This window comes from Lemur catta, chromosome 6 (genome assembly GCF_020740605.2).
Source record: "Lemur catta isolate mLemCat1 chromosome 6, mLemCat1.pri, whole genome shotgun sequence".
NCBI lineage: Eukaryota > Metazoa > Chordata > Mammalia > Primates > Lemuridae > Lemur > Lemur catta.
This window is the reverse complement of record NC_059133.1, coordinates 90,244,228-90,255,140: the sequence shown is the minus strand read 5'-3', so window position 1 is coordinate 90,255,140 and position 10,913 is coordinate 90,244,228. Positions and strand designations below refer to the sequence as shown.

General features: G+C 35.6%; 1 protein-coding gene across 1 annotated transcript; it reads left to right on the top strand.

The window, feature by feature from the left end:
- Positions 1–499: 499 nt before the first annotated feature.
- Positions 500–9,803, top strand: LOC123640604 (natural killer cells antigen CD94-like). Its single transcript, XM_045555195.1, has 7 exons — positions 500–713; positions 2,027–2,119; positions 2,270–2,332; positions 3,444–3,595; positions 4,515–4,618; positions 5,116–5,228; positions 9,697–9,803. The coding sequence occupies exons 1-7, from the start codon at positions 707–709 to the stop codon at positions 9,801–9,803; spliced, it is 639 nt and encodes a 212-aa protein (XP_045411151.1). The 5' UTR covers positions 500–706.
- Positions 9,804–10,913: the final 1,110 nt, after the last annotated feature.

Sequence of the window (10,913 nt, the reverse complement as noted above, 5' to 3'; positions counted from 1 at the left end):
CCTCCATGGCTGGGTTAGTGCAGCAGGGATGACAAGCACCGAGTGAGGTATGGGGATACCGACTTAGTGACTCTGGGCAAGTTACTTAGTTCTATGTGCCTCAGTTTTCTCATTGGTAAAATGAAGAGATTTATGTATTTTCATTTTGAACTCATTTTTAAAAAACAAATTAGCTAACATATGCCAAATGCTTTAAACTGTGTTCAATACAGGTACATAATTATTGGTTGTTATTATTTGAAGAGGAAAATTCTGCATAGAATTTTATTATACTAAGGAAAATTTACCTTTGGTTTGCCCATCCCCCCCATTTTCCAAGTAACATTTTAACATGATTTTGATGTTGGAACATAAAAAAACAACTACAACTAAAAAACTCCCCCTCATCTTTTTTAGTGATGGTCAAAGTGTTAGCATTGCAAAAGTACAGTACGGATTTCCTGTATTGTCCTTCCTGGAACACTTCAGAAGCTTGTGATTTTATTGCTTTACTGCTTCATGCCATTCAAACATGTCTCAACAATAGATGATGCAAGAGCATCATTTAATATACAATTTTTTTCTCTTTTTACGTTAAATTTCTTCATAGTCAACGTTAGGATTCCTTCACATCCAGCTCAGCTCCAATGACCCAGCACCGTTCTTCCTGAACAAGTGCACCGTGTCTTCTCTGCATTGAGCTGTTGACCTTGGAACATCAGTTCTCATGGCAGGTATGTGTGACCCCAGTCACAAAATTAAAAAATGAAAAGTAACCAGAAAAGATATTTGGTGGATTGGCTAATTTTGGGGCGATGCTTTAAGAGAAAAGCACATGGTTAATGGTGGACATATTTAGGCTTTTCATGGATCAGCACTTTGCACATTCATTTTATTTTCCTGATTCTTGATTCCGTTACTTAGATATGATTTTGTGAAACTTTTACAACAGGCTTAAAAAGTGGCTCCTGACAGGAATACCTCTAAATTTTGAACGAGATAAAATTTATCTGGTTAAATTGTGACCATCGTAATACTAGCATAGGAATAAATAGAGAATGCCAAATAGTAATTACACAATGCTTAAAAGTTTTTTAAAATTTATTCTTCATATTATGACTTCCAAAAATTATACAGATTAACAGTTTGACACTTTGTACTGTTGTTAACAGCAGCGTCACTTCAATGTAGAATCTCCTAAGATTAAAATGTTTCAGAGGAAAATCCTTTAAGTAAGTAATTTTGAGTATGAGTAAATATAATGTTCTTGGGGAAAAAAGATTGTTTATGTATCGTAATTCAATGTACTGTGATATAAAACCAGGTCCCCAAGAAATTACCCATATATTCTTGGTAGAACCAGTCATCACACCAAGTCCAGAATGTTCCTATGACTTCTCTTCTCTGTAATACCTCAACAAGCCTATGAGAGCTAGACATTTATCAGAGCAGAGCCTGTGTGAGATTAGGAGAGGGCACACTCCTAAGTAATCTTATTGTGACAATGATGGAATATGTGAAATGAAAGAGTCTGGCCCTAGGCCAACTATCATTTGATTTCTGGCTTGGATACTTACTAGCTTTGATACCTTGAGAAAGTGACATTATTATTAGACCCTATGTTTTCTCATCTACCTAATGGGAATCATACTGTCCATCTTATGATTTTGTTGAGACAATACAAGTAAATATCTGTTATATAAGCCCATGGAACACAAATTGGTGCCTGTCTGTGTCTTCTTAGTCCAGATCTTTACACTTCTCACAAAATCTAAAAATAGATGGCAAATGTACTTCCTTGGGACAGAGCTGGCAGAGAAGAAAATGTATGTATAGGTAAGCACACTGAAGAACAAGGTACTCTGCATAAAAATGTTGATATTGGGTGAAGTCTTGAATGTCTTCATTTTCAGTGTTTAATTGACAAGATGACTGTGTTATCAAACAAAAGAACGTTTTGGATCCTACATCACTAATTTCTGTTTTTAAGAACTTCAGCTCCTGCGTTTGTTCTCTAAGTGATTATTCCATTTGTGTTTCTCTACAGTGTCTCAGACCACTCGGTGGAGGTTGATTTCTGGGACCTTAGGAGTCATATGCCTTTTGTTGATGGCTACTTTGGGAATTTTGTTCAACACTTGTAAGTTTTTTTAGATAAGTCTACATAAAAGTCAAAACCTTAAGGAAATAATTTAATAATAAAAGTTTCATTTTACTAATGTGTAATACCTTATTTTATTATTTCATAAACCTATGCCTTATTAAGCAAATTTGTAATCATTTCTTATAGCACATAGTAAAACAGATATTGAACCAACATCCTCTCCAGGACTCAACAAAGAGCTCCAGAAAGGTGGGTTAGACAGTTTCTTGTTTTTTATGTACAGGTGCAAGATAAAATAATTATTATACTTGGTAATGCAATTTGCCTACTAATTGTAGGATAGTGTTATTTTATTGTTCTCTTATGTAGGAATGATTAAATTGAATGTGCATCATTTATGTATTAACTAATAAGGAAAATAGTAGCCTGAATTGACAGACCTTTCCTATGTGAGTGCTCACAATTAAGGAACAAAGAAAAAATAATCTACAGTAAATATTACAGCTAATCCTAATTAACTGTGTTTGTGTATAAGCTATACTTTCATATCTCTTAACCTTTTCTTCTGCAATTCTAAACCTTACTTAACCAGTGAATGCAGCTCAAAGTCCAATTTTTTAAGTGTATTTTTTTTCCCAAATACTCCTCATGTTTTCTTATCATCTTCTATGACCACAGAGTAGTACTTCATTTGTATTTTTATCTTACCTCAACATCTTCACCACCATTTATATGGGAAAGATCTGAGTACCTACCATGTATCATGACTATAATTACTGTGCGTAAGTAGTGTTGCAGACATACACTGTTAAACTGTAGAATCAGACCTCAAGCCAATTAACCGGTTTATCTTCCTTTTTGAAAAATAAAATATCCAAACCTATATCAAAATTCTCCCAATGTGCCATATTCTTCTCTGACTCAGGAAATATGCTAAATATTTTCCTCCTTTAGATCTCTCATCTGGTTAACTCCTATTTGCACCACAGTGCTCAGCTTCAGGTCATGGCTTCAATAACGTTCTCCTAACTGTCCCCCACCCCATACGGTACTATGTGCTGTATTAACATACTGAATTTCTTTTGTAAACTCACCTAAGTTGTCATGACATATAGTTAATAAATGATTGGAAATTATATAATTCTAAATCTATCCCTGGAATATAATCTCTATGAGGCAACAGTGTCATATATAATATGTCCATGTTAATAGCCCCTGAACTGTGGTAGATGTAGTAGATTCTCGAAGAATATTTGTACAAAAAATGAATAAATAGTAAATTATTTTTGAATAATTACATTGCATTGAAAAAAATTTTAAATCTCCAATGCCATTTATGATGTTCTATTTTTTCTTTTAGGCTCTGACTGCTGTTCTTGCCCAGAGAAGTGGGTTGGGTACCAACGCAACTGCTACTTCATTTCCAGTGAACTGAAAACTTGGGAAGAAAGTAGGAATTCCTGTGTCTCTCAGAATTCCAGTTTGCTTCAGGTGAAAAACAGAGATGAACTGGCATGTACTTAATTGTGGCTTCCTACATTTTGTTTGATTTAGAAAAATAAGTAAGCTAAACACTTTGATTCAAGTCTTTAATCAGTTAGTAAATGGACAGTTATTTTTGAACTAATGACCTATCAATTCCATGTACCTTGAAACTGTCATTGTGAAACCCATATAAAATTCCTCAAAGATTTACATCATAGAGATAAAACTTAAGATGGGTGCCAGATAAAGGACAAAAATCTTTTCAGGGAGAATTCAAAGAAGAAATAATAGGTTATTAGTTTGGATTTTGTAAGTTTTAGTTATTTTAATGGAATTTATAATTTTTTTTGTAACCGCATAGGTTTTATCATCTTTCTGGGATATAATATGAAACCAGTATGGATAGTATAGTCATAAAAATTACCCAATTCTTAAGAAAAAGTGAAAAATTTTTCCAGCTACATGCAGCATTTGTGCTGAGTCTAGGTTGAGTAGGTTGAATTGAGTAGAAAAAATTCTGATATAGATTTGGATATTTTATTTTTTGAAAAGAAAGATAAACCAGTTAATTAGCTTGATGTCTGATTATGTAGTTTATCAGTGACATGTTCACACTGATTTATCCTTCAAAATACTGTTAATTTGGGATCACCTTTGATGGTTGACCCCCTGTGAAGGATATGTACCATGAAAACTATCTCCCATTATGAAGTTTCTCATTCCTTCAAGAAGTGAGATTTTGTGGCATTTTTTTCTCCATAAATGAGTGGGCCTGATCAATGAGAACTTTGAGGCATGTGACTACACCTACTAAATTAGTTTGTATGTAAATTGTTTGTGTGATGGGCAGGCTGAATCTTATTCTGAACACTGATGCTGTCAAAAGTATGCTGTACGCAGAATAGATTAAAATCAGGTCACTATGTTTGTCTTTGACTCCAAGCAGGGTTTTATGCACTCCAGTCAATACTTTTACTGGACTGGACTCTCTTACAATGAAGAACGTGGGGACTGGCTGTGGGAGGACGGCTCTGCTCTTTCCCGGAATCTGTAAGTTCCTAGGGCCCTTTTTTGATCTTTGTGAATTTATCCTCAGATATGACTAGGGACAGTAGTATCCTGGAGCATGAAGCTAAAATACCTGCCTAGAACATTATAATAGAGAAAAAAGAGAAAGTGGCATAGAACAACAATTTTGGCTCCACCCAGAATATCCAAGTTTATGCTCAAGTGACATGAAAGTTGGTGAGCTTGTGATCATGAAAGAACTTTTGCCATATGCTGTATTTTGCCCTAGTACTGTACTTGGAGATATATGTGCCAGTAAAGATAGATGCTCATATACACAGGGGCAGCCAGAGAAAACTGTATATTCATTATTTTCTTTATTCTAGTGATGCCCAATATTCTCAGAGTCCTCTTATTTTTTAAATATTCTGGGCTTATTTTCTGTATATTTGTAAACTTTGAATCTTATTTTAATTCATAAATGTCGGCTTTGCAGCATCACACAATGTCAAAGTTTATGTTCTGGTTTGTTTCCCCAGACTAGATCAGCCGATACATCTTAAACAAAACAGAAGTAAAGCATTTCATACATCAAATCTGTTTCTGACAACAGCAAAAACTAAAAACTCCCTGGCCTCAGTGCTACTGATTAGTAAGGGAATAACTGAGTGTTTTGTAGTATTGTACTGTAGAATCATGAGAACTGTGGTTATTGAAAGAAAACAATAATGCTTCAACATGTTAATATCTTACTTAAATGATTTTAAAATTCTATAGTTTAATAAAAAAAATCATCCCTGAACATTCTCACTTACTTTTCCTATATGTTAACATTTTCTTCTGCATTACAGATTTACATTGCCTGAAACTCCACATTCAAAGAGCTGCATATTATATAGCCCAGAGAGCGATACTTTGGATGAATCCTGTGAAACGAAAAATCGTTATATCTGTAACAAGAGCTTATTTAAGTGATTTAAGTGTTTCTTGGGACACAGGGGTGGGGACTAAGGATCTAGGATTACTTAGAATGATACTTTTATCTCTTATGTTATTACTATTAATAATTATCTATTTCTTAGGTCTGTAAAATGTTTCAGACTGTCTTATCATATATATATTTGAAGCTATGTGTTTTAAAATTGATGAAATTTGTATGCCTACACCTGAAATTATAAAGTGTCAGGATAAAGATTTTATGAATAATTTGATTTAATTCATCTGGCTTATATAATATTCTATGTAGTTTTAGTGCACATTAGTGTGTGGTTTTACTTACATTCTTATAAATTCTCTTGGTAGAAATTTAAATAAAATTTAATTCCCACTAAATAATATATATCAACATCACTTAAGTCCTTTGTATGACACACTAAATTGGGAAGTTGCCATCTCACCTCACTTTTCTGAAAGTAAGAATAATGTTAATGTTCTTTATTGATATCTGTGTATCTATATGTTTTAATTTAGAGCTGAAAGTGCTGTATGACAATTTTCTCACATTTGCCACCTGCTTCAGAGAACACACTTGTGTGCTTATGCTTCAGTGAAGGAGTCACTTACATGTACAATGATGATCTTATTCCCTTTTTTAAAAGTTATGTGTCTAATACGGAAAAATTCCCCCTTTGGAGGGGAGGGCACTCCATTTTACTGAGGGGTTTCTGAACATGTCAAAGAAGGAGTGGGAACAATGATTAGTTCCAATGCTGTGACCTGGATGGGATTTTCCTGATGTCACCACTATCAAAAACAAACTCCATTTTATAACTCTCACATATATAAATCCTAAGAAATTTATATTACATCTCTACTTGCTTTATAGTTTTATATTTCAATTAAATGGTAATAATTAAGAACAAATTTGTTTTTACTATACAAAGACCCAGAAGAGGAAAGAACCTCCTAGATTTTATTTCACAAGATGTAAATAGGACTATGAACTGGACTCTTCACATTCTTGCATTAGGACTGACTGAGGAAAAACGCACTTAAGCTATAAAATTAAATATACAAGATAGAATATAATAACGTTCAAATGTTTAACTTGAATGCATTTCACATTCTGGAGATTTGAAATGTTTTGGTTTTGTTGTCCATGTGATTACAAAATAATATGTTTTCAATTAAAATTTAAATATAATCAATAAACTTGTATTGAAAATCAATAATTTTTGGTACCAACCATCAGCCTATTCTGTGCCCCTAAGGCAATGTCTTTATTTCGGTTTTGACACTTAGAGTGGTTTTGTCTGTAATGAACACAAGGTGTTCAATATTCAACATATTTGTCCAGGATGAATCTCCACTGTTTTCATTTAGCTACACCCAAATATAGGTGCTCATTGTTATTTTTCACATCATTACACCATCAGCTGTCCAGAGCCCAATCTTCCTTTTTTTTGCCAGAGAACTCACGAACATTGATTACAGTTTCAAGAGTACTGAGAAACCAGATGATATTAGGTATGATGAATGATGTCTAATGTCAGAGAGAAATTTAGGACAAGAATATTTTCTCTTGGGATAAGAAAATTCCTGTTTCCTCCCAATTATAGCCCAGATGCCATTTTCCAGTTCCCACATGATTTCAGGGCATTTTGCAGAAGATTTCAGCTTGAATGGAGGATACTGGTCACCCAAAGGTGTGTCTTTCTCACAACGTGGTGCTATGACATGAGTCACGCTCAGTCCAGGCCCATCTGACCTGTTTCATTTTTACTACTCTGCCTCCCACTCTTACTTACATTCTGCTGTTCTTCATCCTGAAAATATCTTTGTAGTCTTTGGGATGGGAAAGTCGTCTTTCATTAATGAGTTTGTACCAAATCTCTTTTTATCCCGTCTGATATAAGATTTCTGATATATTCTCTGGGGAGAGACACATTATGATCTTTTGCTCTCTGGTTTTCTTTTTTTTTTTGCTATGAAATGGGCTAATGCTCATGGAAAGATCTAGTTGAGTGACACCCTATATGTTGCATATAGAACAGGAAAGGGTAAGTAAATATGCAAACCCCCCACACAATGCAAAATAGTATTGCCAGGAATCAGTTTATATTTCCTTAATTTGATCTTGAAACCCTGAATATATTATAAAAAATGTATGCAATATTTGCTATGTACTGTTACATAACAAATTACCACAGAATTACAGACTTGAAACAACATGCTTATTATCTCACAGTTTCAGTGGGTCAGGAATCTGTCATAGCTCAGGTTGGTTTCCTTGTTCAGGGACACACAAGGCTGGAATCAGGGCTTGGCCAGGCTGCATTCCCACTTCAAACTCAGAGTCCTCTTCCAGGCTCATTCAGGTTGTTGACAGAATGTAGTTTCTGTGGGTATAGAACTGAGACCCTCAGCTCCCAGAGGTTGCCCCTGTCCTTAGGCAGTGACACCATGGCTGCTTGCTTCTTCAAGGCCAGGAAAAGAACATCTCTGACTTCCCCTCTCTCTGACATTCAGTCTCTTTCAAAGTGTTCAGTTCATTAGCACAGGCCCACCCCGAGGGACAAATGTCTCTTTTCATTAAGTGAAGGATTGGGAACCTTAACAGCATCTGAAAAATTGCCTCACCTGTGTCCTTTAGTGTAATCTAAACACAGAGTAACATTCTATCTTATTCACAAATCCTATTCAAATTCAAAAGGAGGGGATTGTAGAGGTGTACACCAGGGTATGGGAATTTTGGAAGCCCCTTAGGGTTCTGCCTACCACACCAACACACCCCTAGAAATATGTCGCAACTGCTACTTCATAATTTACATAGTTTAAACATTGTCTTTTGATTCCTAAGTTAACTGAGAACTTAATTCACATATGCCAGGGCAAATAATCATTTTCTATTTTTCCGAACATATTAATTCTCAGTTCCTCCATTATTGACATGTACAAGCTAACAAAGTATACATAAGAGAGATAATTATTTTATACCTGGACTGGGACAGCTCTTTGCTTATTTCAGGAGATGCCTAAGAGTCTGTTTTTGGTGCTTGGCCATGATATGAACAGTGGGCTGACGGATTAGCTAATTAATGGTTTGTGGTGAGTTGCTTAAAGTTCAAAAAACCCAAGTAGAATCTAGGCCCAATCTGTTTATTGATGGTTTGCACCTATGATAATCCATTAGATATCTTGTCTCTGCTGTCACCAAGTGGGCATAAAAGACTGTAGAAAACTTCAGCCTCAACTCTCCTGAAAGCAGGTTTTATTACACAAACATCATCAGTGGTGAAACATGACTTTGTACAAATAGGAAGAACATGGGGAGCTTGTTCCTGAACTTGGTCCCCTGCTGCTTATCTGAATTCTCTTTTTCATGCAGGATCATAGTCTTTGCCCTTATTGAGAGCCTTGCATGCGTGTGCTCACTGCAGCCTTAGGATCCCTTTCAGCTGTCTACACGTGCAAGTCTGGAATACTTAATCTCTTTTTTTATTTCCATAATTTTGGAACTTCTGAGACTTTTCTCTTTATATCCTGGTTCAGTGTTTGAAAAACTTTCTATGGAGAACTAGATAGTAAATATTTTCAACTTTTTGGAACTATCACTGTAGAAAATACTCAACTTTGTTATTGTAGTGCTAAAAGACATGAATAATACCCAAATGACTGGTTTACCTGTGTTAGGAAAGAATTTTATGTACAAAACATGTGGTGAGACAGATTTGGTCCACAGGCCATAGTTTGCCAACTCCCGTTCAAGTGTGTAAAATTACACTATACAGAGAAGTCTTAAATTATCAACGTGTGCTTATTTTAAAAGGTGGAAATCCACAAATTATATTATAGCCAAGTGGAAAATGTCCACTCATGATTGTAACCTCTGGGATACATGCCTTATGTAGTTTCTTTCCATGTTGCATCAGGGGTGATCTGTGTGACCAATGGAAAGAGTGCAAATGATGATATGTCACTTCTGAGCTAGGTCATGAGCAATAGAATGGATTCTTCCTCTTTTCTCTCTCCCATGTCACTTGATCTGGGGGAAATCAGCTACCATATCATGAGCAGCCCTGTTAAAAGGACCATGTGGCAAGGAACTGAAGCCTCTTAGGGACAGCCAGCAAGGAACTGAGTTCTAATTCCCACAGCCATGTAATGAGCCTTCTTTGCAGGCCTAGTCAAGTCTTCAGATGATGACAGCCCCAGACAACACCCTGAAAGCAGCCTCATGAGAGCCCTGAGCCGGGGCCATCCTAGTACACTTTTGAGGAATTCCTAATGCTCAGAAACTGTGTGAGATAGTACCCATTTATTCTTTTAAGCTGCTAACTATTGGATTGATGGGTTGCACAGCAGTGAATAACTAACACATATTTTGGTACTGAGAAGGGAGGTACTGTCGTAAAGAAAAAAAAAAAAACTGAACTTTAGAGTATTTTAAAATTGGCAGTGGATAACATCTAGGACTGGGAAGACTAAAGCCTTCCAGTAAGGGCTACGGGAGTGCAAACATGCTATTGGAAACTAGAGAAGGTAAAATTGTTTCTATGTAGTTCCATGATGTTCAACAACACTACTGTCTATAGTTTTGTGGTAGAAAATGTACTTAATGAATTGGGAGAAGTATCCAAAGCTATTTCCAGTCAGAATATGGAAGATCCCATCTGATAGCTCCCTATTAATGGTATTACAATGCTATAGAACACACATAAACTAATGGAAGGACTTTTCAACAAAAAGGAGCCAGGCCTTCTGGTTTTGAGATTTCTGGACTCCTCAAATGTCAAAAAATTCTAAAATTAAGAAATAGATTCTGAGCAAAGGTCAAATCCAGAGTACTTTTGAAAAATAACGATCAAAAAAGAAGGTTTGGGTGTGACTGCAAAATTTCTTGTTAAGAGCAAAGATGGTGCCTCAATTCAATCAGACAAAGGATGTATAAAGGGTGTACTTCACAGATTGTCTTAGTGAAATGATACAGCTTCTAGGAAGCTTTGGGACATTGTACCTCAGGGATCTAAGCAGAAGTTCTAGGTAGAAAAGCTCAAAAAGACTTATGTGTGTGGTTTTTCTGAATGGAACGAGCCCCCAAAATACTCATAGTAGATCCTGAAACATTTTTAAGATGATTACATCAGTAGAAACATGGCCAGCTTAGACTGAACGGGACAGGGGCAGTAAAATAAATACATACGTACATACCAGCATTCATGCCTGCCTACATATATACATACATAGTTTTGGTCCCCTAACTTTTGCAAACTGAAGCACACTCAGAAAACTACAAAAGCACAATTAAGTGCTACCTTAGAAAGGGTGATTCAGAGGGCAGAACCAAGAACCTATAAGGTGGATCTAAGAATTATAAAGAGTCATTTTGTAGCCGAAG

Excerpts from the sequence above, each read along its gene's own strand:
- LOC123640604 (XM_045555195.1), top strand. Across the intron at positions 2,333-3,443 it reads CAACAAAGAGCTCCAGAAAG|GCTCTGACTGCTGTTCTTGC; the intron begins GTGGGTTAGACA and ends TTTTTCTTTTAG. Across the intron at positions 3,596-4,514 it reads TGAAAAACAGAGATGAACTG|GGTTTTATGCACTCCAGTCA; the intron begins GCATGTACTTAA and ends GACTCCAAGCAG.